Here is a 26491-nt window from a genome sequence, read left to right as displayed (position 1 = left end):
TCTGACTCGCTGATGTAATTTCAAACCACTGCCTAATCTGGGGAAATTGCTGGGTAGGAATTAATTCTAGTTATCCATTCTGTCTTGCAATCACTTAACATTTTTGCCTTCTGCTTTAATTGTTGATGAAATCTATAGTAACACGTATGAATATATATGCACTTTACTGTATGTGCTGCTAAAGAGCTGGTTTGAAGGTTATGTCTTTCAAGGTAATTTATGAAAGTAACCCAACTTTTTGGTACCAAAACCAAAGGAATTCTTGTGTTGATTTAATAGACCTTTCTTAAGGTATCTAGTGAGTATAGAGTATTGGGCTAGGTACTAGAAATGCACAAATCTTTTTAAAGTTAAATGCTTAAAGGGGAAAAAATAAATAGCACAGATGTCCTCCAGTAAATTCATGCTCTAGTACCCCTCTGGGATATGGAGGGCAGGAACTCTAGATTTCCCACAGAGATTTGCCCGAGTAGCATAAGCTCTGGTAGGGCCTACCATGACAAATAGACCTAAAATTTTAGTACAGTGACAGTTTCTGTGTTTGTCCTAAGGGTCAGCCTAGCTGTACCTAGAGAAGCTCATCACCAGAAAGAGGGTGGCCCAGCTGATGATTTAATTCTTTGATCACAAGCGCTCCTGAAATGAAACCTCCTCCTGTTAAGGTGTGGAGGGATTGCCATCTGTATGGGATACCCATAGGCAGTATAAATAATACAGGTATAACCTGCTTTAAGATAATGAGAAAATACATGGTAATAAGCAGATTACTTTGTAAAAAAGACACAACTACTATATTACTTTAAAAACAGCAGTTTCTCCTTTTGCATCTACCCCAAAATCCAGAGGATGAGTCAGTTTGTGAAAACCTGATAGATATTTACACTACTGGAATTTAAGCCTATCAGAAACCACTTTCCCTTTGGCCTAGATTTATGTCTGTTGGCTACTGTTTGTATTCTTGGGTCAGCAGTCTGCTTCCTGAAATCAGCACTTTCTTGAGTCTTAGAAAAAGCTTGTTATTTCCTTGTCTGCTTATTATTGCTTCATAGACACTTATTCTGATGAGGGACAAATCTTTTCCCTTTTCTGGTTTAGCTCCTTAGGAGCATAGAGTTGGAAGGGATCTTGGATGTCACTGCATCTGCAAAATGAAGGGGGATGGAGGAAATGACCCCTGAGGCACCCTCCAGTCCATAGCTGTGATGAGGGCCCCAAATTAGCCCTGCTGGAACAGGGGAAAAGTAGTGTGACTACAAGTTCATGGAACAGAGGGTGAGGATGATGTGGTTGTTACAGGGACAAGACTGCCCACATTCTAGTCTCCTCATTCATAAGTATACATACGTCACTCACACACACACACACACACACACACACACACACACACAGTGGGTGGGGGGGGAGGAAGTTAATTTGTACCTTTCAGAGCTTGGGAAAATTAGAACCAGGTACTGCTCTTCCTGCATCCAACATCTTGGAGATCTCCAACCCAGTCATATGCTATACGGGACAAGCTGGCTCAGTTCCTCTAAGGAGTCTTTTTCAGGCTGACCTGTTATAAATCAGGCCTGAGTAAGCTGGCCCCAGGTGTTAGAAGAGAAAATGTGGGGGCCAGGATTGAAGCACCTAAATCAGCACCACCCCTGCCATTACCGAAAGGATGAGTTGAAGGAAAGAATTAAATGGACCTCTGTCCCATCTCTTTCCATAACATCCCTGGAGGGTGCTGGTCCTTTGCCTCCCACTGTGGCCTGGCATTTCCTTCCCTGCTCCCCACCTCCAATTCAGCAGATGCATTGTATGTTGCCTGATTGCAGATAGAGGGGGGAAGGAAAGGTATGTGGGTGGTAAAAAGTTTGTGGCCAGTCTTCCTCTCACTCTAGCATCTCATGACCCAGGCCTGACCATACACTTTAATTAGCAAGAACATCTGATGAAAATATGAAGTTATCCCTTAGATCTCCTCCCTTTCACAAACTCTCAAGAAAACTATCTATACTCTTTCATCCATCTGCTTTCTTCCACATGTCTGAACCCCTAGCAGTCTGGTTTTCAACCCTCTGCTAAACTGAAATTGCCCTCTCCAGAATCACCAGTGATGCCCAATTGCTAAATCCAGTATTTTCTCAGCCCTCATTCTTTTTGATCTCTGTAACTTTTGACAATGTTAACCAATTACCTCCTTCCCTCTCCACATCACCAATTAATTGCTTTTTGGATATCACTGCTAAATATCCCATGTACATCTCAAACTTTTTTTTTTTTGTAATTTAAAAATTTTACACTTAAATACAAAATAAGAAAAGAAAAACCATTGCCATGTACACAGTAGACCGTAAGAGAAGACTCCATATAAAACAATAAATTTCCATTTCAAGAAAACTTATATAATAAATATTGCACATTGTTTTCAAAGCTACCCAGCTTTTCTTTGTTTCCTTATTGGTTTTCTTTTTTTCTCTATGTACTTTTTGCTTTACTTTTTTCCCCTTTTCTTCCACCCACCCTAAAGAAGGCTACAATTAAGTGTGAGTGTATGTGTGTGTGTGTATATATATACACACACACACCAACACATCAACACACATATATGTGTATATATATCTATATGTGCATATAGATATATATATATATACATATACATATATATGTAAAACCATACTATGCTTGTTTCCTCCTATCATCTGTTTCTTTTGAGGTAGATAGCATCTTCCTTCATAAGTCCAAGTCTTTCTGTGTTTTTCTAAATCAAACCACTCATTTCCTGCACCACAGCAATATTCCTTTCTGGATTCAAAAAGTTATCTTCCTTCATAGGATCTTTGAGATTGATTTAGGTATTTATAATAGTCAGAATGACTTGGCTGCACGAAGTTTTTCTTAAAACAATACTGCTGTTACTGTATTGAATGTTCTCTTGTTCTGCTCATTTCACTTTTCATTATTTCGTGGAGGTCTCTCCATGCTTTTTCTTTTTTTTAATTTACTTTTAGTTTACGGCATTCAGTTCCACAGTCCCTTGAGTTTCAAATTTTCTCTCTCTCCCTCTCCTTCCCCACATCATTCTCCATGCTTTTTCTAAAATGATTGAGCTCATCATTTCTTATAGCTGAGTAATATTCTGTCATGAACCTATACCACAATTTGTTTAGCCATTCCCCAGTTGACAGGCATGCCTGCAATTTCCAATTCTTTGCTACTATAAAGAGAGCTGATATAAATATTTTAGAACATCTTTTCCATTTCCTATTGTCTTGGGAAATAGTCCTAATAGTGATATTGCTGGGTCAAAGGGTATAGGCAGTTTAATAAGTTTTGGGGCATAATTCCAAATCTCTCTTCAGAATGGTTGGATTAGCTCAGATACACAAACAACCAAAGTCCCAGTTTTTCCACATGTGCATCTAAAACTTAACATGTCTGAAATAGAACTTACATCTTTCCCCCTAAAGCCACCCTTTCTCCAAACTTCCCTATTCCTATTGAGAAGACCACCATCTTTCCAGTTACTCTGCATCAGTTTATACAGGTCTTCCCATATTTCTCTGAATTCTTATTATTTTTTCTTTTCTTATAACACAGTAATATTACACTCACATATCAAAGTTAATTTCAAAACCTCCAAGTACTATATATTAATGTGAGGTTGATATTATTATTTCATGCTTCTTCCCTAGCTTTCCATATATAGAATGTTTTTCATGAAATTCCTAGATGCCCTTTTGGGAAACTGCTCCTCTTCGTGTGGCTACAGTCAGTTTGTCTTATCCAGGTTATGTTCTAAGGGATTGCCCATTTACAGTCCCAAAGACAAGAAGCATTTTTTTGTACTTGGGTTGTAAAATAAACAAGTTTGAGTTCTGTTTGAGGCTGAAATCTCTTTTAAAAATCAGTTGTAAGAAGTTTATCAGTTTAACTCTGTGTTTATTCCCCCACAATATGGAGGTTTTATTTCCTTGGCAGTGGTGCCAGAAATTCTTGAGTTAGCCATGTAGTTTGTGTTAGAATACCTGCCTTTGACCCTAACCCTCAATTCCCATACCTATCAGTTGGGCTGGGCTGGCAGCTCTCCAGCATGCCCTAGTTGACAGCAGAAGTAACAATATGTGTTTGTCCTGTAGCCTATTGGGATTGGCAATAGCTGTGTTCATGGATCAAGTGTAATGGGTGAGAGAAAACACTACATTTCATTGCCTTTTCATTGCAGAAATCGCCTATTTCCTATATTAAGTATTATGAAATCTTTTCCCTACTGCTTGTGGCTATCAGTTTGTATAATCATAACAGTCCCTTAGAATTGACTGCCACCTTGTAGATTTAAAGAGGAAAGGGACCTGAAAAGTGAACAAATCCACTTAGTTTAGAGATGAACAAACTAAGCTGAGAGAGACAGAGACACCCTTATCATTTCTTGCCTAGACTGTTACAAGAGTCTCCTGATTGTTCCATCTACTATACAGCTGCCAAAGTAATTTTCCAAAGCACAAGTCTGATTATGTCCTTCCTCAGCTCAAGAATCTTTTGTGCCTCCCTATCGCCCTTAGGTTAAGGTATAAACTACTCAGTTTGACATTTAAAGGCTTTCACAATCTGGTTGCAATCTACCTTTCTAGTCAAACTTGATTGCTTGCTATTCTTCATGCACCACAATCCATTCCTTATCTTCATACTTTTTATATGAACTGTCCCCCATGCATGGAATATAGTCCTACCTCTTAGAATTCTTTTTTTTTTTCCTTTTGGAGGGCAATTGGGGTTAAGTAACTTGCCCAAGGTTACATGGCTAGTGTTTTGTGTGTGTGTGTGTGTGTGTGTGTGTGCACGCGCGCGCTAAGTGTCTCAGGCCGGAACCAAACTCAGGTCCTCATGACCCCAGGGCCGGCGCTTTGCTCACTGTACCACCTTGCTGCCCAACCTCTTAGAATTCTTAACTCTCTTCAAAGCTTAGCTTAAGTATCAACTTCTTCATGGAACCTTTACCAACCTCCTGCCCCTAAATGATTTTGTATTTAGTATATATGTATCTTGTATTATGTGTACATGTCAATAGACTATAAACATGCTGAAGTGAGGAACTGTTTGATTTTTGTCTCTGTAATAGCTAGTACCTAATACAGTGCCTTGCATATAGCAGGTGCTTAATGAATATGTGCTAAGTGATTCACATGATCTCTTCTACCATATTTGCCTGCCTCTTGTTCTTTGGCAGTCTCACATATAAAAATAAAATAGTACCTGCCCTCAAGAAGTTTACATTCTTTTGGGGGGAAAATATGTTAACATTTCAGTCCATACAAAATAAATACAAGGTAATTTTTTTTGTAGGGAAGAACTAGCAGCTAGGGATGAGTAAAGGCCTCATTTAGAAGATGATGTTGAAGCTAAGACTTGAGGGAAAATAGGGATTTCTCTAAGGATCTAACCTGTTAATTCTGCAATTCTCCTTTCTTGAATTCCCTAGTCCCCTTATCATGTCACTTATTATGCCTATTCAGGCTTTATTTTTGGATCATTCCTACCTTTTGTTGTCTTTACTCTCACATGTGTGCTGCAAAATGAAATTGGAGAAAATCACCCCAAAACCACTCTGCTTAGATCCACTAAAAATTTATGCTATATAAACTTAACTGGGCCCTCACTGTTGCTAGGCAATCCTATTTAGGCAATACTCCCTTACCATGTCACTATCCTACTTTCCAAAATGGCTCTTCTAAACCTTTTCATCCCTCTTCAAAACTCCTATGGCTCTCCCATTTCTGTCCTCCTCAGCTGAGAACCTTGCCTCATGTTTTACTGAAAAAAAAAAATGAGGCCATCCTCCCAGGCCCCTCAGGCTCACAACCTAGGAGTCATCCTCAACTCCTCACTATCTCTCCCCCCCCCCCCCCCCCCGCCATGTTCAAGCTGCTGCCAAGGCCTGTTGATTTCACCTTTGTAACATCTTCCAAATATGTCCCCTTCTCTCCTCTGACACTGCCAGTAGTCTTTTACAGGCCCTTATCACCTCATGCCTGGATTATTCCAATAGCCTGCTGATGAGTCAACCTGCCACAGTCTCTCCCCATTCCAGTCCATCCTTCATTCAACCATTAAAAGCTGAGAGAATAGTCTCATTTTTTCAGTGGCATCCTATATATTGAAATGTTTATCAAATACTAAAAAGTAAGTGTACAGACCCCCAAGTTAAAAACTCCTGATCTAGGCCAGCACTATCATTTTTAGAGAAGTGATTTACCCAAGATCATACAAGTTGTTAGTTATAGAACTGAGATTCATAAAGAAATCTTCTCACTTCAGATCCTTTTATTCATACCATCATACCCTACTCTATTAATTCAGCAAGAATTTTTTTTTTCAGGGAGAGGTCAAGGTTATAACTCAGAAGCCAAGAGACTGCTACTAGATAGTCAGAGGACATGATGAGATAGTGTAAAGGAAACAAAAATTTTTAATAACTACTTAGAAAGATGATACATCTCACTAATAATTAGAGATAAAAATTTAAACAATTTTTGATGCCACCTAATCCATCAAATTGACAGAAATCTAGCAATAAAGCTAGTTGTAGAGAGTCAGGTACTCCCATTGCTGATTATAGTATTTGACAGGAGAACTGATAGGCAGTATGCAATATAAGTAACAGAGATCCTGACTTTTGACTCAATAATTCCACTATTGGGAATGTACTCTGATTTATCAGAAATAAACTTACTCATATGCACAAAAAGACTATCTGTTCAGGGGCAGCTAGGTGGCACAGTGGGTAGAGCACTGGCCCTAGAGTCAAGAGGACCTGAGTTCAAATCCAACCTCAGACATTAACTAGCGGGGTGACCTTGGGTAAGTTGCTTAACACTGATTGCCTTCCCCCCAAAAAAATTACCCCCAAAAGACTATCTGTTCAAAGCTTTTATTAATATTATTTGTAATCACAAGAAGCTCGAAGCAATAGTAGGGAAATAGTTAAATTGTAGTATATTTGTATAAGTGAATATAATCCAATGAAGAATAAAAAGTAGGAGAAATATATAGAATTCAGAAAAACCCCTTATGAAATGATGCAAAGTAAAAAATGCAGAACTAGAATAGAGTATACACACACACACATAACTACCAAGTAAGAGGAAAATTAAATTAAAATTAACAGACAAAAAGTCATGATTGAGACTTAGAGGCAATGACTGAATAGTAATTGTATTTATTCAATATTAAATTTATAATAAAACTTTTTTTGCAAAGGAAAAAGAAGGATTCTGCCTCTCTGATTGTTCATCCTCTAGATTTTTTGTTCTTTATACCCTGAGATTATTATTATTATTATTTTGCTTTTTTGGAGGGCGGTTGGGCTTAAGTAACTTGCCCAAGGTTATGCGGCTAGTTTGTGTGCGTGTGTGTGTGTGTGTGTGTGTGTGTGTGTGTGTGTGTGAGAATTGTCTGAGGCCAGAACCAAACTCAGGTCCTCCCGACTCCAGGGCCAGCGCTTTGCTCACTGTGCCACCTAGCGGCCCCTACCCTGAGATTATTTTGAAAGACAACATGGTGAAGTGAAAAAGTATTCTTGATTTATAACAGAGAACCTGGGCTTCAATTTCTACGAAGCTTACTGTTTGTATGATTTGGGCAAATTAATTAATTTGGGCATTTAATTCTTTGCATCCTAATTTTCTCAACTATTAACAGGTATCTTTATCTACTAACCTTTGTCATTGATTGTATATATTTTAACAACAGCAAAACTGCTACTAGGGAGAAAAATTTTCAATCACATTTTAAAATAAAGAAATAGTGGAAAGTCCAGTTTTAGGTACCAAATTACAGTTTCCTGGTCTTTTGGACAACTCTTAGTTACTGAAATTAAAAATAAAATTCTCATTTTTTGGTAGAAAATATTTTTTTACCCATCACTTGAAGTATTTTACTTTTGTACTTTCCATATTTTTATTAAGTTTTTACTGATGTCTTCTGTTTATCACATCATCATGGTTATCTCCACTATCCTTCCTCTTCACCCTCCCCCTCCCAGAGAGCCATTCCATATGACAAATAACATTTTAAATGTCTTATTTATTTCATTAAATATTTCCCAATTGCAAAAAAATTTTTGACAATCAATTTTTTTAAAAATTTGAATTCCAAATTCTTTTTTCTTTCCCATCCCTCTTTCCCTCCTTGAGAAGGCAAGCAATTTAATATTAATTATACATGTGAAGTCATACAAAAAATATTTCTCTATTAGTCATGTTGCAAAAGAAAACACAGATAAAAAACACGAAAAGTAAAGGGGGAAAAAGTATGCTTCAATCTGCATTCAGTCGTGTTGTTTAAAAAATAAACAAGAAAAATAATTAAAGTGTAAAGACTTCATTCAGTCTGCACTCAGAGTTAATCATCACATAGTGTTGCTGTTACCGTGTACTATGTTCTCCTGGTTCTATTAATTTCACTTTGCATCAGTTCATGTAAGTCTTTTTTTCCAAAATTTTCTGAAATCATCCTGCTTGTCAATATCTATAGCTCAATGGTATTCCATCACAGTCATATGTGTTCATATGGCTTGTTCAGCCATACCCAATTGATGGGCATCCCCTCAATTTCCAAGTCTTTGCCACCACAAAAAGAGCTGCTATAAATATTTTTGTATAAATAGGTTCTTTTCCTTCTTCCTTGCTCTCCTTGAGATATAGACCTAGTAGTAATATTTTTGGGACAAATTGTACGCATAGCTTTTTGTGTGCTATTACAAATTGTTCTCCGTAACAATTGGACTAGTTTATAACTCCATCAACAATGTATTAGTGTCTCAATTTTTCCATATCCCCTCCAGCTTTTTTCATTTTCCTTTTTTATTTTTTGCTTTTTGGAGGGGGGAAAGCAGGGCAATTGGGGTTAAGTGACTTGCCCAAGGTCACACGGCTAGTAAGTGTTAAGTGTCTGAGGCTGGATTTAAACGCAGGTCCTCCTGACTCCAAGGCCATTGCTCTATTCATTGTGTGCCACCTAGCTGCCTTTTCTACCATGTTAGCCAGTCTGATAGGTGTGAGGTGGTAGAGAGATGCTTTAATTTGCATTTTTCTGGTCATTTAGAGCCTTTTTTCATATGACTGTTGATAGTTTTGATTTTTTTTCCTTCTGGCCTGTTCATATCATTTGACCAATTATCAACTGGAAAATGGCTCTTATTTTTATAAGTTTGGCTAGTTTCCTATACACTTGAAAATTGAGGCCTTTAACAGAGAAACTTGTTAAAAAGTTTTCTCCCATTTGCCTCCAAATTTTGGCTAAATTAGTTTTGTTTGTGCAAAAGCTTTTAACTTCATATAATCAAAACTATCTATCTTACTTTCCATGACCCTGTCTGTCTCGTTTGGTCATAAATTCTTCCTTTATCCATAAATCTGATAACTGTATTTTTTCATGGTCCCCCAATTTATTTACAGTATCATCCACCCTTATGCCATTTTTGTCATCTTTGCCAATTTGCAGGGTGTGAGATAAAACTGCTACTTTATAATATAGTGTGAGGTGTGGAAGTACCATTCACCTTTATTTCCCTTTATATTCTTGATCTTTTCTTTTTTTAAATGAATTTTGTAATTATTTTTTCAACTTCTATAAAGCAACCTCTTGCTAATTTGGTGTAATATTAAAAGTGTAAATTAACTTTGAAAATATTTTTATTTTTATTATATTGGTGCAGCTTTGTTAGGAGAGTAGAATATTCCTCTGGCTCTTTAAGTTCTTTATTTCTTTGTACTTTGTAATTGATTCTATAGAAGTCTTTTATGTGCTTTGATAGGTTGGTCCCCAGATATTTTATACATGTTGTAGTTATTTGTAATAGGATTTCTCTTTCCGTGTTTTGCTTCTTGGATTTTGTTATTATGTAAAAATGCTATTGATTTTTTTTTTACCTTTTGGAGGGCAATTGGGGTTAAGTAACTTGCCCAAGGTTACACGGCTAGTATTTTGTGTGTGTGGGTGTTAAGTGTCTCAGGCCAGAACCGAACTCGGGTCCTCCCTACTCCAGGGCCAGTGCATTACTCACTGAGCCACCTAGCTGCCCCCTATTGGTTTTTTTTTTAGGGTTAATTTTTGTAACTTGCAATTTTCCTGAAGCTATTGTCTCAGTATCTTTGCTGATTTCCTAGGATTTTCCAAATACACCACCATGTCATCAGCAAATAGATATATCTCCTCTTTGCCTGTCCTTAGTCTTTTAATTTCTCTCTCTTGTCTTTTTGCTGTTGCTAACATTTCTAGAACTGTGTCAAATAATAGTGGAGAAAGTAGGTATCTTTCTTTCCCTCCCATATTAGGAAAACTCCTAGTATATTTCTTTGATAGGAAGAAGCATTTTGTTTTATACATAATACCTCACAGTCTTACTCTGAAAATCAAAATCTGTTAAATACATGATCTCTAAGGTCTCTTCTAAGTCTAAATCTAAGTCTAAATCTATGATCTTTTTATCTCAATGGTCAATATATGTATAATTAATTACAACTACCAACTTTAGGGGTTATTTAATTTTTTTCTCTCTCCCTCTCCTCTTCCCCCCAACCCCACCCCCCAATCTGTATTTAATAGGTTCCTCTGTGTGTATCCCTTGGACTTTCAGCTGCCAAACTTTGAGTCATTCTGGCTCATCTCACTCCCTTCAATTCCAACTAGAAGCTGTTAAATAGGTTTAATGAATTGCTTTCCTTGTGCTTTGGCCCATTTCCTTTAGAGTAATTTTTCTTTGTAAATCTTCATGATACAGTGACTGGATCTATTCCAAAATCAAAGATCCTTCAAATAGGAACTAAAACTTGAAAGTAACTTGGCTTCTCATGCCTAAAATTATTTGGTTTAGAGTCCCTGTTTCAATTAATTTGTTAAATCTCATAAAATTAATCCTTTGAAGGATTTGAAATCTTATTAAGCAGTTTGGATACATTTTCAAAAAATTTAATTCAACTTTTTTTTCTTTGACTATTGATGACTTCTGACTCTGCTTTAGAATCTCAAAGTGCTAATCACTTTTTTTTTTTTGCCAATTCTTTTCCAATACAGTATTTGGGATAATTTAATCATTCATCAACTATTATTTATTGAGGCTTAGTGTGCATGATATTAAAACATATAGATTGTATTATACTTTGGATACTTAAGAAATTTGATCTCAGTTTTAGATATAAAGACTGATACTATAAGCAAATTAGGAGAGCATGGAATAGTTTGCCTGTCACATTTATGGAGAATGGAGGAATTTATAACCAAACAAGAGATAGAGAATATTATGAAATCCAAAATTAATAATTTTTATTTCATTAAATTGAATAGTTTTTGCACAAACAAAGTTAATGCAACGAAGATTGGGGAGAAGAGAAAGCTGGGAAACAATTTTTACAGCCTCTGATAAAGTACCTCTGATAAAGGCCTCATTTCTAAAATATATAGAGAGCTAAGTCAAATTTATAAGAATACAAGTCATTCTCTAATTGATAAATGGTCAAAGAATACGAACAGGCAGTGTTCAGAAGAAGAAATTAATACTATCTATAATCATATGAAGAAATGCTCTAAATCACTATTGATTAGAAAAATGCAAATCAAAATGACTCAGCCACCACCTCACACATATCAGATTAACTAACATGACAGAACAGGAAAATGCTAAATGTTAGAGAAGCTGTGGGAAAATTGGAACACTAATGCACAGTTTCGGGTTTTTTTTTTTCCTTTTCAGAGGGTGATTAGGGTTAAGTGACTTGCCCGAGGTCACACGGCTAATTTTTGTGTTAAGTGTCTGAGGGCAGATTTGAACTCAGATTCTCCTGACTCCAGGGCCGGTGCTCTATTCACTGTGCCACCTAGCCACCCCACACTAATGCATTGTTGGTGGAGTTGTGAATTGATCAAACCATTCTGGAGACCAGTTTGAGCTATTCTCAAAGGGCTATAAAATTGTGTATACCCTTTGGCCCAGCAATACTACTTTTAGGTCTGTATCCCAAAGATAATAAAAATGAGAAAAGGACTCACGTGTACAAAAAATATTTATAGCAAGAGGTGGCTAGGTGGCACAGTGAATAGAGCACCAGCCCTGGAGTCAGGAAGACCTGAGTTCAAATCCGGCCTCAGACACTTAACACTTAATAGCCCTGTGACCTTGGCCATGTCACTTAACCCCAATTGCCCTGCCTTTCCCCCCTCTATAAAGCAAAAAATAAAACAAACAAATATTTATAGCAGTTCTCTTTGTGGTGGCCAAAAACTGGAAATTGAGAGGATGTTCATCAGTTGGGGAATGGCTGAACAAGTTGTGGTATATGAATGTAATGGAATACTATTGTGTTATAAGAAATGATGAGCCAGGAGGATTTCAGAAAAACCTGAAAAGACTTATATGAACTGATGCACAGTGAAATGAGCAGAACCAGGAGAACATTGTACACAGTAATAGCCACATTGTGCAATGACTGACTTTGATAGACTCAGCTCTTCTCAGCAATGCAAAGATCTAAGACATCTCCAAAAGTCTCATGATGGAAAATACTGTCCAAATCCAAAGAAAGAACTTAGGAGTCTGAATGCAAATGGAAGCATACTATATGCTCTCCTTTTCTTTTGTTTCTTCTTTCATGTGATTTCTCCCATTAGTTCTAATTCTTCTTTTACATCATGCCTAATGTGAAAATATGTTTACTATGAATGTATAAGTAGAGCCTATATCAGATTGCATGCTGTGTTGGGGAAGGGGAAGGAAAGGAACAGGGAGAAAATTAAAAACTCAAAATCTTATGGAAGTGAATGTTGAAAACTAAAAATAAATAATATTCTTAAAAATTTTTGATTGGAAAAAAGCATTTTAAAATTTAACTTCTTGTAATCAAAAGATTACCTTATACATGAAGAAAAGAAGGAAAAAAACCATTTATTAAGAAACTACTACATACAAAACTCTTTACAAATATTATTTCATTTGATCCTCACAACATCCTTGGAAGGTAGGCACTATTATTATCATCATTTTGCAGTTGAGCAAACTAAATTTCTTGTCCAGAGTCAAACTGGCTGAATTTGAACTTGGCTTTATTTTATTAATTAATTAATTAATTTTGCTTTTTGGATGGGGGAAGGTAGGGCAATTGGGGTTAAGTGACTTGCCCAAGGTCACATGGCTAGTTTTGTGTTAAGTGTCTGAGGCCAGATTTGAACTTGGATCCTCTGACTCCAGGGCTGGTTGTCTATTCGCTGCGCCTCCTGGCTGCCCTGAATTTGGCTTTATTAAGACCCAATGTTTCTATCCACTGTACACCTTGTTGCCTCTTAAGATTACTTGTTTTCAGGTGTAGTCTAAGAATGTATGATTTCTGAAATAGTTAGATGTATTTTGAAATATAGTATCAAAAAGACTTTTCCCTGGAGCTTAGATTATTGAATTTCTTTTGGTTCTCTAAAAATTGAGTTTCTCTTCAAAAGGTATTTATACTTTTGAGGGGTGACAGAATAAAGCCATCACATTCTGATCTTCCTTGCCACGTATCTATTTTTTTCTCTGTTGCCTTACCTCCTTCCCTCTCTTCCAATCATTATGTCTCATATCTGAACTCAAAATACTTTGATCCTCTTAAGCAGTTATGTTCAGATATAATTTTTTCTTTCTATTTAAATTGTTTATTGTTACTTCATATTTATTTCTGAATATACCCCACCCCTCCTCTACTTAGCAGACCATTATAAAAGAAAGAGAAAAGAATTTCCCAGAACAAGGTAATAGGTATCTGACAATATGTTCTGTGTTCTCCCAGCCCCCTTCACCCAGTCTGCAAGGAAGGGAAGAGGCTGTATTTTTAAAATTCTACTCAAAAATTTGTATGCAACTTTCAACTTAATTTTTTTTAAATGCTGTCTCTTATTCTTACATCACTTAGATTTTCCAGTGTAGCCCTCCTTTTTTCCCTCCCAGAGAGCCATCCCTTAAATGAAGAATAAAGGATAGAAGGAAAAGAATTTCAGCAGAACTAAGCAGCATATCAAAAGTCTGACATTATAAGCAATTTTTCATATTCACACTCACTTCTACAAAGAAGGTGGGGAGATTCATTCTCATGTAATTACGTTGTGTTCAGTTTTGTTGTTATTCTTTCCACCTACATTGTTGTCATGTTGTTTTCCTCATCTTGCTTTCTCCACCTTGCATCAGTTCATATAAATCTTCCCATACCTTTCTGAATTCTTTATATTCATCATTTCTTAATTCTATTATGTTCATGTACCACAGTTTGTTTAGCCATTCCCCAATTAATGAGTTTATAAGTATTTTGTATTAATTAATAACTACTTTGTTTCCGGTTTTTTTGCTGCCACTAAAAGTGCTGCAATTAATTACTATTAAATTTTTTTTTTAATATGGGACCTTTATTTCTGTCTTTTGGCCTAGTTCCTAAACCCCTTGATGACAGGTATTGGTTTTGCCTTTCTTGTATCCCCATTGCATAGCACCATGCCTGAGAAGTAGTGCATGCTGAATAAAAGCTGTGTGATTGATTGTTTGATCGATTAAGGTTCCTGCCCAGATTGACTGATTAGGGTTCCTGCCCAGATTGACTGATTAGGGTTCCTGCCCAGCAGTGGGCTCTTTGGGTCTGAAAGTGGTATACATTATAATTACTTTTTTCCTTAGCATAATAAGAAATTACCTCTCAAAATGTTTGGACAAATTCACAGTCTGAGCAACAGTGTATTAGTTGTGCCTGTCAACACACAGTCTTTCATCATTAACTACTTATAACTTTTGTCATCTTTACATTTTGTTGGATGTTGGAAGAAACCTTAAAGTTTTTTTATGCTTGTCTCTTGTTTTTAGCTATTTAGAATAATCTCATTTATTTTATGTTGGGTCACCTCTTCTGTAAATTTACAAGCTCTTTGAGGATGAGGATTATTTGCTAGGTGGCACAATTTGCTAGGCACACAAAAGTGCCTGTCTTGGAGTCAGAAAGATGTGAGTTCATATGCAGCCTCAGACACTTACTAACTCTGTGAACCTGAGCAAGTTACTTAACCTCTGCTTTCCTTTTTTTCTTTATGTGTAAAATGGGGACAATAACAGCACCTACCTTTCAGGGTTGTTGTCAGGATCAAATGAGATATTTATAAAGTGCTTAGCACAGCGCTTGGCACGATGCAGGTACTATATGCATGTTAACTGTTATTATCATTATTTTTATGGCTTCTCAAAATTGTATCTTGGATTCATCTGGGGATAACTTTTAAAATCTCTGCTTAAAAGCCAATGTAAAGAAAGTAGTATACAGGAAAACCACAAGCAAATCGAAAGAGTTCAGTATTGGTATCCTTGGGATGCCATGACAACTTGCTTGTCTTTTTTTTTTAATCCTTTTCTCAGAAATTTTATAGGAATTCTATAAATGATCTTATCCCCAAATTGTATCTCATTCAGATTGCCCTGTTGAAATCTTGCCAGAGGCAATTAAGAGTTTAGCTTCTCATGAAACATTTTAGAGTATATCTAACAAGTTTCCAGGGGATATGGTTCATTTTTAAAAATTCCAATCACAGTCAATTAAACCTGTCTTTTTGTTCCTTTTACCATAATTGCTTCAGATTTTCAACAGTGTGTTAGAGATAGCTTCCTTTTATCTAGGCATGTCAAAGACAAAATTAATGTGACTGTTCTGTAGACATATCTGTCCTGGATTTCTAGGCTATTGGAGTTTAAGTATGATTCACAAGTTCTAATGTAAATTTATTGCAAGTATACCACTTTAGTATGGATTAAATTCCTAGAATAGAAATTATTTTTTAGAAATTTAGAATTAATTACTTGAATCTACTCTTTTTCATGCAAAATTAAAATCTTATTTGTGTTAGTGGAAAATGTACTAGATTCTGGTCACAGAATCTGAGTTAGGAGGAATGTCATGGGCCATCTAGTCACTTTATGATATCACAGACAAAGAAGTCATTTGACTTATTTTTAACAGGGGAAGCCCAGCACCTCATGGCTCAGCTTGCCCTTTTTACTTTTGGACAGCTTTAATTGCTCAGTTCTGCCCATTATTCTGACTTTTGCTGTCTGGGTTGAAGCAAGCCTCACGACCCTTCAGATACTTACAGACAGCTATTATGTCCCCTGTTAAGTCTTTTCTTTTTCCAGGCTAAAAATCCCCGCTTCCATTAGTTGATTTTCACATGCATAGCCTCATCTCAAGGCCCTCCACCATCCTGGTCATCCTCTTCTATACACACTTTAGCTTGTCTATGCTCTTCAAAAAATATGCCCAGAACAGAACACTATGCTGTAGCTATTGCCTACAGGGCTGGACCAAGGACAGTGATACCATCTTCTTGCTTGTTCTGGATGCCATATCTTTCTCAATAGAATCAAAGGTCACATTTGCCTTTTTTTTTTTTTTGGTCTCCCTTGTATACACCGTTGACTTGTATTGAACTTGTAGTCTAGAAAAATCCTCAGACAAAGGTCTTTGTCTTCTTTCCCTGAATACCCACTTTCAGGGTATAGCTGGACGTGGATATAGGATCCTGTGATATGTGCTAAGAGTAAAAAATTCATTATGCAGATGAATGGTCAGGTTGGAACTGGATTTGAGTTTAAATCTTGGCTATGATACTTAGGGAGCCTTGGACAATTTCTCCCTCTGTAAAATGAGGAAATTAAATAATTGCTAAGGTCCCTTCTAGCTCTAAATCTTAAGAAAAAGACTAAAATTGATTAGATTGTACTTAAAATAATTTTCTTAGGTTCTATAGGTTTGTTATAAGTTTCCATATTTATGATTGTTAGATACTGAGTGATTGTTTTTTTCTTGATGGCAATGGATCCAGTAACAGTTTGGGTTACTAAGTAGATATGGTAGGTCAGAGAGAGAGAGAGAAATATCAAAGATGAAACCAAAGTTTCAATTACTGGAGATGGTATGAATAGTGGTGCCATGAATAGAAATAATGAAAATGGAAAGGACACACGTGGGGAAAATATGACAGTGCTTGGTTTTAGACATGTTGCTATTGCAGTGTCTCTGGGATATTCATGTAGAGATGTTCTGGTAGGCAGCTATAGGCCTGGAGCTCAAGAAAGATATCCAGGCTGGAGATGTAGAGTCAGAGATCAGTGTGGTACAATGTCATGAGGACTGAATTTAAATCTTGTGAGTCATTTCATGTTTCTGGGTTTCAATTTCCTCATTTATAAATGTTTGAGGAAATAGATTAAAATGGGCAAAACACGATATTTGATTTGTACCTAAAAAGTAATTTAGTAGGGGCAGCCAGGTAGCACAGCGAGTAAGAGCACCGGCTCCAGTGTCAGAACGACCTGGAGATCGAATCCTGGGCTCAGACACTTAGCATCCACCCAGAAACACCTGGCCGTGTAACGTTGAGCAAGTTACTTAACCCCAATTGCTTAGGGGCGGCCAGGTGGCTCAGTAAGTAAGAGCACCAGCTCCAGTGTCGGGATGACTTGGATCAAATCCGGCCTCAGATACTCAGCACCACACCCAGAAATAACTGGCCGTGTAACCTTGAGGAAGTTACTTAACCCCGATTGCTTTAAAAATTGAAAAAAAAAAAGTGATTTAGAAGTACACCATTAGTAGGTTTTCAGACAATATGGACACAACAGTAGTGAATCATTATCTTCTAAAAAGTAGTCAGTTAATAAAAATGATATCATTGATGTTTCAAATGATTCTATTAAATATATGCAAAACCCGACCAAAATATTATTTAGAGAAGAATAAATTACAATCTTAAATAACGATTCTCTTGTTTCTCAATAGGATACAGGCATTACTATAATTATTAATGATATTATACTTCCTTTTCATTGTTAATATAGTTTATCAAACTGCCTCACTCTAGTGATATGTTTTATATAAATGTCTCTGATCCATCAATTTGCAAATCTGTTAACAGTATCTTCGCTCTGATTTCAGCCTCAATAGTACAGGTACCTTACCCACATCCTACACTCTATGAACCCCATAATGAATACATCATAATAGATACTAAAACCTTCTTAGATCAGATGGTGAATATTTAGCTTTTTTTGCTGTCTTAGAGGTGATGTTTTGCATGTCAAAAGATGGTATAGTAACAGCTATGACTATGTCTCTCATAGTCTTTCAATCTAAAAATCACCAATTCCTGCTGAAGAACCTCTTCTAAGCATGTAACTATGTGACATAAAATTAGGGAACATGACATGGGAAAATTAGTAAGTGTGGTATTTTGAAGCCAAGAGAGAAAAGTGAACCTTGGTGTAAACTATTTCAGGGGAAATCAAAAATCAGTTAAAATTTTTGACAAGCATTCATTCAGCTCTTACTATGTAAATGGTGCTGTGCTAGGTTCTAGGGATACAAAGACAAGAGGTAAATAGTCCCTGCCTTCAAGGAGCTTGTTAAACCTTGGCAAAGACATTGGATTTAGTCATTACAAGGTCATAGAGACCTTTGAGCAGTTTTGGTCGAGTGCTGGGGGAAAAAGCCCTCAAAGACTTGAAAGACTGTAAGGACATGGAAAAGTACAAATTAAGAAACTGAGACTTAGAGAGCTTAAATGGACTTTTATCTGGTGTAAACAAAATATTACTTTCATTTACTGGTTTCTCTCAGGTACAAATCCTTGCATATTCTCAAATTGTGCATTGAACTATCTGCAGCCATCTAACTGTAATTTATTCTGTGGTAACATTCTCAGATTGAAAACCTAGTTTGTGTATGGGGACTCAGGGGGCTGCCTGGAAGTACTATGGCTAATTAAAGTCATAAGCATGATTTGAAAGGGCAGCTAGGTGGCACAGTAGATAGAGTGCTACCTGAAGTCAGGAAGAATTGTCTTCTTGGGTTCAAACCCGACCTCAGACACTTATTAGCTATGTGTCCTTGGATGAGTCACTTAACTCTTTTTCCTTCGTTTTGCTCTTTTTGGAGGGGAAAGGTAGGGCAACTGGGGTTAAGTGACTTGCCCAAGGTCACACAGCTAGTTTTTTGTGTTAAGTGTCTGAGGCTGGATTTGAACTCAGGTCCTCCTGACCCCAAGGCCGGTGCTCTACTCACTGTGCCACCTAGCTGCCCCCTACTTAACTCTTTTTACCTTGGTTTCCTCATCTATGAAATAAGCTGGAAGAGAAAATAGTAAACCAGTCTAGTATCTTTGCCAAGAAAACCTCAAATGGGGTCACAAAGAATTGGATGTGACTGAAATGACACAACAAAATGATTTGAAAGTCTTACCTTGTCTGTGTTTGTGTACAGCCATTAAACTCTAATATAATCTTTTCTTTAATTCAACAGTGAGGGTTCCCTATTTTATTGACTTGAAAAAGCCACAGGAACAAGGCTTAAATCACACCTATAACTACTACCTCCAGCCAGAAGAAGGGGTGACTATTGGAGTCTGGTAAGTATAAGATTCTATTTCTGCAGTGTTCACGTTACTAAAATTTTTCTGCAAGAATTTTCTTTTAATTAGATTTGGGAGGCAGTGTGGTGCAATGAAAAGATTTGGAGTCAGAGGACCTGGGTTCAAATCCTAGCCATGCCATTCACTGTATGATCATGAGTAAGTTATAACCTCTCTGGTCCTCAGTTCCTCATTTGAAAAATGAAGACAATATATATTAGTAATACTTACCTCAAAGTGTTGTTGTATGTAAAGCTCCTGACAAACTTCAAAGTTCTGTTTATATGTCAGGTATTAATAATCATATCAGTATAATGAGGCTATTGTACCATATCATCTCTGAGGTCCCTTCCAGATCTTTGGTGTGACCTGGACGCCCTGTATAATGGACCTCCACCCTGATCCCACACATGAACGGATCAGAATGTCATTGGTTGTCCTTATTAAAATTATTATAATGTCCCTATACAGTTAAAGCACAAAATCTCATCTGCAGATGTCAGTGTAATGTAGACAGAATCTTGAGAGAGTTGACTTGAAGGTATGTACTAGTCACCTGGGACCTCAGTATAATTATGCTCCAGTCTATTTGAAGTGAAATTGAAGAAATCAGAAATGCCACTATTATTAGAACTGCCACTGCATTATTAGAATCTAAATGTTTCCTCTGAATCCCTGAAGGACACACACACACACACACACACACACACACACACACACACCCCTCCAACTAGAAGCCTCACTGGCACCCCAAGTTTAACGTGTATAAATCTTTCCCCAGAAAAGGTCCTGAGCTGTTTCCACTCAGGTCTGAGGGGAGGTGGCAGCAGAGGTGTGGTTCCGTTGCCCAGTGCCGCCTCCTATCTCTTTCAGGGCCCCTTGCTGCTTTAGCTGGGCAAGTTTGCCTCCCCTATGGGTGAGGGTTATTTGGCTAACTCCCTCTCTACAAATGTTGCTTCCTTGCCACCTATTTCTGCTGCCCCAATTAGTCCTTCACAGTGCTGCCAGACAAATATTTCTGATGCACAGACCTGGTCATATGAATGTGCTCAGAAATCTTCAGTGACTTTCTTCTGCCTGCTGAGTAAAATTCAGACTCCTTTTCTTGGCATGCACACCATTCCACCATCCTGATGTCCTCTTGTCTTTCTTGCTTCTGTTACTCACTGTCAAGGGAGCTCCGTGCTTTTCTGTGAGTAATTTGATTCACACTGTTCCCTCTATCTGGACGTCCTCCTGCTTTCTTTGTACCCATTGAATTCCTACCTATCTCTTCTAGCCCTACTCAAGGGCCACCTGTGCAGGAAGGCCTGCCCTCTCCCAGTTGTTATTGGGAGACAGTCCTCGGACCCATCATGTACTTTGCTTGCATCTTCCTAATGTACATATATTTATTATAATTATTTGTATATGTGTTATATCCCTGATCTTAGACACTAAATCTAAACCTCTCATTTTGCCAATTAGGAAACTAAGGCTAAGGGAGGTTAGTGACATCTAGTTACTTTAGCTATGTGAAGGCTGTGAGTCAGTCTTTACTAAACTTTGTATTTCTCCCACATAACCTAGCATGATATTCTACACACAATATATGCTTTAAAAATGTTATTATTGAATTTAAATATCTGAAATGGTTAAGATTTTATGGTCTTATTGTTTGTCTTTTTTAGAAAAAAAAATTGCTGATGGTTTATGTCTAAAATAAATGAGGGTTCTCATGAAGGACAAGAGGTGATAAGCAAGCATTGATGCTGGGGTGGCAGAGAATGATGGCTGAATCCCTGTCATTTATTTTCAGATAATTTTTTCTTCTAGTAAAGACAGTTCTTGAGCTTCTGTTTATTAATTTCATTAGATTTCATCTAGTCCGACCTTCTTATTACATAGATAAGAAAACAGAGGACAAAACAGGTTGTGTGTCATGACCTGTGATCACTCAGATGTTAGGTTGTAGCCAACTTTAGAAGGTGCAGTTGTGCTAGGGTGGGGGTGTAGTAAGGATACCACTGATAGTATTTACTGTGTTGACTTAGGTAAATAGATAATTAGAGCCAGCAGGGATCAGTAGCTGTTTTAAGAAGTTTGTGTTTATGTTTGTGTAGATGCATTCATTTAATGAACATTTATTAAGTGCCTGCAGTGTGCAAAACATGCTGATATGTGCTAGAGAAGATACAAAGTTTAGATGAGAGAGAGCCTCTGCCCTTAAAGAGCTTACAGTCTAGTAAAAGGAAAAGACTGAAAAAGAAACTGGGATATAGTGTTTCATGATCAAGTATATTTGGTATGAGATAAAGTACTCTGTGAAGTCTAAGAGAGAATGCTATTACTGACAGAGAATCAAGGGAGACTTCTTAAAGGAAGAGGCATTTGAATTGTGCTTCAGTGACTGGGTAGGAGTTCAGCAGGTCAAGAGTGGGAGAAAAGACTGTTTTAGGCAAAGAGAATTCCAGGGATGAAAATGTGGAGAATGGAGAATATGGGGCTTATGTAGGGGACAGTGAATAGTCCACTTTGGAGTTTTGTAATCACTTTCTGCTTCCTTTAGTGCAAAGCACCTTTTTATGCTTGGTGGGGGAATAAGATGAAATAGAATTAGAAAGCTAGAGAGGTACCAGATGTGAGGAGCTTCAAATGTCAGGTAAAAAGAGTTTAGTATTCTATACAATATATACAGGTTCTAGTCCTGTTGAGTTCAGAAAACCTTTGTTTGAGATATGCTTTATTACAATGTAATGTAACTTAGTCCTGCCCCAATAGATTCATCTGGATTCCAACTCTGAGGCCATGGTATAGAGAATTGGGAATTCCCTCATGAGCAGCAACAGGCAGAAAAAGTACCTTTCTGTTTCTGGGTGCCTTTTGATGCCATTCCTGGACCTTTCTGTGTATTCTGGTAGAGTTTGAGAAGCCTCTAGACTGAAATGTCAAATTTGGAGCCTTAAAAATGTCTTTCTCACTTCTGCACAGGTTTCTGATTCCTATTAGAACACTAATTATAGTTTCCAACTCCAAAGTTATATTTTCTTGGTCATTCTACATTTAGAAATATGCTATTGGAAATTTTGAGCCAAGATGGTGGACTAGAGACAACCCAGCTAGACTCTTTCAATATTCTCCTCCAAACAAATTTAAAATAATGCCTCAAATAAAATTTTAGAATGACAGAGCCAAGAAAAGGTCAGAGTGACACATTTTTCTGTACTAAAAAGCACCTTAGGGGTTCAGCAGGAGAGGTTTGTGACACAGGTAGAAGCCTGTTCAGAACCCACACTCAGCAGATGCAACAGCAACAACAGTTTTGGGAACTCTCAGCTCAGAGACAGTAAGGGAGGTCAGGCAAGTGAACCACACTTCTGCTGCCACTTCCCCTTAGACCTGGGTGGAAACAGCCCAGGACCTTTTCTGGTGAAAGATTTATTGTCAGAAAGAGCTTATGGGGGATCCTTTGCAGGTATTGGGTAGAGCTGGCACTGATTGGCAACCCTACTCCCCATACACAGTTCTGGGGTGGAAAGGAGTGCTGAAGGTCAGTCACAAGGAAGCAGGAATGCTGGTTGCAGTTCCTAGGCAAAGAGAGCAGAAGGAGAGCAAAAACCCTTCATGGGTAAAGATCAGAGTGCAAACTAGGAGAGCAATGACCATACCTCTCCCAGGATGACACTACCTTGGATACAACAAAAACATGCAGATGTCCAGAAAGTTCTCAAAATAGCAACACAAGAATTCCTAAAGTTTGGGACAGTGCCTCCCCACCTCAAGAGGAACAGAGACAGTCCAACTTTAACATAAAATTCAAAGTCAAGAAATATGGAAAAATGAGCAAACAATAACAAAATGAATTTGACCATAAAAAGCTACTGTGGTGTGGCAGGGAAGACTAAGAAAAACTCAGAAAAAGACAGCAATGTGAAAACTGCTACCAAAAATACCTCCAAGAAAAATGCTTATTGGACTTAAGCCCAACAAGAATTCCTGGAAGTGGGTTGGCTAGGTGGCGCAGTGAATAGAGCATCAGCTCTGAAGAGAGGAGGACCTGAGTTCCAATTCAGCCTCAGACACTTAACACGGAAATCTAGCCATGTGACCTTGGTCAAGTCACTTAACTCCAATTGCCCTACTCTCCCCCCTCACCCCCACCAAAAAAAGAACTCTTGGAAGAGTTAAAGAAAGAGATGAGTAGTAGAAGAAATATTGAGAAAAGAAATGAGAGTAATGTAAGAAAATTATAAAAAGAGATTAACAGCTTGGTTTTAAAAAAAGGCACAAAAATATTCAAGAAAATAACACTTTAAAAAATAGAATTGACCTAGTGGAAAAAGAGGTACAAAAATCCATTGATTTAAAAAAAAAATCTCCTTAAGAAGTAGAATAGGGTAAATGGAAAAAGAGTTATAAAAATTCACTGAAGAAAAGAACTTAAAAAAATCAGAAGTGGCCAAATGGAAAAAGATGTATAAAATCTCATTGAAGAAAAGAATTCCTTAAAAATTTGAATTGGGCAACTAGATGCTAATGTCTCCATGAAACATTAAGAAATAATAAAACAAGATCAAAAGAGTAAAAAAATAGAATAAAATGTGAAAAATCAGAAAAACAACTGACCTAAAAAATAGAAAAAGGAGAAATGATTTAAGAATTATTGGACCTGAAAGCCATGATCAAAGAAAAAGCCTAGCTATCACATTTCAAGAAACTATCAAGGAAAACTGCTCCAACTTCTTAGATCCAGAGGATAAAATAGTAATTGAAAGAATCTACTGATCTCCTGAAAGTGATCCCAAGATGAAAACTACCAGGAGTATTATAGCCAAATTCTAGAGCTCCCAGATGAAAGAGAAAATACTTTAAGCGTCCAGAAAGAAACAGTTCAGATATTGTGGACTCATTTTCAGAATCACACAAGATTTAGTGGTTTCTGTGTTAAACAAGCAGGTTTGGAATATGATATTCTGAAAGGCAAAGGAGCTAGGATTACAACCAAGAATAACCTGTCATGCAAAACAGTATTAATCCCTCAGAGGAAAAAAATGGACGTTTAATGATATAGATGGTTTTCAAGCATTCCTGATGAAAAGACCAGAGTTGAATAGAAAATATGACATTCATTCACAAAACTCAAGGAAAGCATGAAAAAAAGCAAACATGAAAAAGTAATCATAAAAGTTTCAGTAAAGTTAAATAGTTTACACTCCTATATGGGAAGATGATACATGTAACTCCTAAGAACATTACACTTCTAGGGTAGTTAAAAGGGATTTACATAGACATAAGGCATGAGTATGAGTCAGTTATGTTGGTAAGATCTCCAAAAAAGGGGGGGGGGAGAGAAAGAAGGATGTACTGGGAGAAGGGGGAAAGGGAGAAAGAGAATGGGGAAATTTTTTTTCTCACATAAAAAGCACACAAGGAAGAGGTTTTACAATGGAAGGGAAAAGGGGGAGAGGCAATGATCAAACCTCACTCTCATTGGAAAGAGGGAATATATATATTATATTTATATATAATTATATATTACATTATGCATATGTATATTATATATGTAATCATATATTATGTATTATATATTACTTATATATAATATATTATAAACACATTCAATTTTACATAGTAATATAACTTACCCAAAAGGAAAATAGTCAGGGAAGGAGATAAGAGAAAGAGGGGAGGGGAATGATAAAAGAGAGGACAGATTACAAGAGAGGCTTAGGAGTGAAGTAGACTAATGAGGAGGTACAGGATAAAAAGAAAGAAGAAACAAAAGAAAATGGGATAAAGGGAAGTACTCAGTAATCATGATGGGATAAACTTACCCATAAAATGGAAGCAGATAGTAGATTGAATTAGAAACTAAAATCGACAATATCTTATTTACAAGCGACATACTTGAAACAGAAAAATACACACAGAGTTGGAACAGAACCTAATATGCTTTAGCTGAACTAAAAAGAGACCAGGGGTAGCAATCATGATATCAGACAAAGAAAAAGCGGAAAAAGTAGGCATAATTAATAGAAATAATCAGGGAAATTATATTTTGCCAAAAGTTAGCATAGGCAATATAAAAAAAATTTATCAAAAAATTTCTTATTTATTAAACATATAGTGCGTGTAAAACTAAGTCAGATTTATAAAAATAAGATCCGTTTCCCAAGTGATAAATGGTCAAAGGATATAAACAGGCAGTTTTCAGAAGAAGAAATCAAAGATATATAGTCATATAAAATGTGCCAAATCACCATTGATTAGAGAAAGGCAAATTAAAGCAACTCTGAAGTACCACTATACCTATCAGAAATGATGACTATTAGATGAGATGAGGGAAAATAGGTACCCTAATGAACTAATGAATTTGATGGAGTAGTGAACTAGGCCAACCATTCTGAAGAATAATTTGGAACTAGGCACAAAGGGGTATAAAACGGTATACCCTTTGACCCAGCAATACTACTACTAAGTCTATATCACAAAGAAATCAAAGAAAAAGGAAAAGGATATACATACATACATAAACATATTGTGTTTGTGCTTATATATACACACACATATGTATATACACATATATGTATACACACATTTATAGCAGTTCTTTTTGTGGTAGCAAAGAATTGGAAATTGAGGAGATGCTCATCATTTGGGGAATGGCTGAACAAGTTGTAGCATATGATTGAGATGGAGTACTACTGTGCTGTGAGAAATGACAAGGTGTGGAGCAGAAGCACAAACTTGGTGTGGGGTCCCCTCCAATCATTTCCAATACATGTAAAAAAATGACTCTAAACAAACTTTAGAGCTACAGAACCCACAAAGAGAAACAAAGCTCCTGCTGAAAGAAGCCCAGCAGGCCAACAGGGCAGCCCTGACCAGCGTTGGGCCTGGAACAGACTTCAGGAGAGAGAATCACCAGCAGCTGTGGCAGTTTCCAGAATTATCAACCCGTAAATGCCAAAAAGAAAGTAAAAGGTCAGTGTTGAATTTTGTGGTCCAGTCCCTACCCCCAGGGCAAGAAGTGGAGGTGCTGGCAGCTGTACAGCCACCATTGCCTGGCTGT

At 37.0% G+C, this 26491-nt stretch overlaps 1 protein-coding gene across 3 annotated transcripts in view; it reads left to right on the top strand.

Moving 5' to 3' along the window:
• Positions 1–26491, top strand: part of ABHD12 (abhydrolase domain containing 12, lysophospholipase) — a 159046-nt gene that overhangs the window by 78609 nt on the left and 53946 nt on the right. For all 3 annotated transcript variants that reach the window (XM_069075544.1, XM_069075541.1, XM_069075542.1), the window contains one exon: positions 19332–19437. In XM_069075544.1, coding sequence (XP_068931645.1) covers positions 19332–19437 — 106 coding nt within the window. The remainder of the gene's footprint in view (positions 1–19331; positions 19438–26491) is intronic.

Source organism: Petaurus breviceps, unplaced genomic scaffold (genome assembly GCF_028583685.1).
Source record: "Petaurus breviceps papuanus isolate PSGF00001 unplaced genomic scaffold, PetGlider_PUasm1.0 90919, whole genome shotgun sequence".
Taxonomy (NCBI): Eukaryota; Metazoa; Chordata; class Mammalia; order Diprotodontia; family Petauridae; genus Petaurus; species Petaurus breviceps.
Note: the sequence above shows the minus strand (reverse complement) of the source record. Positions and strands in the feature narration are given on the sequence as shown.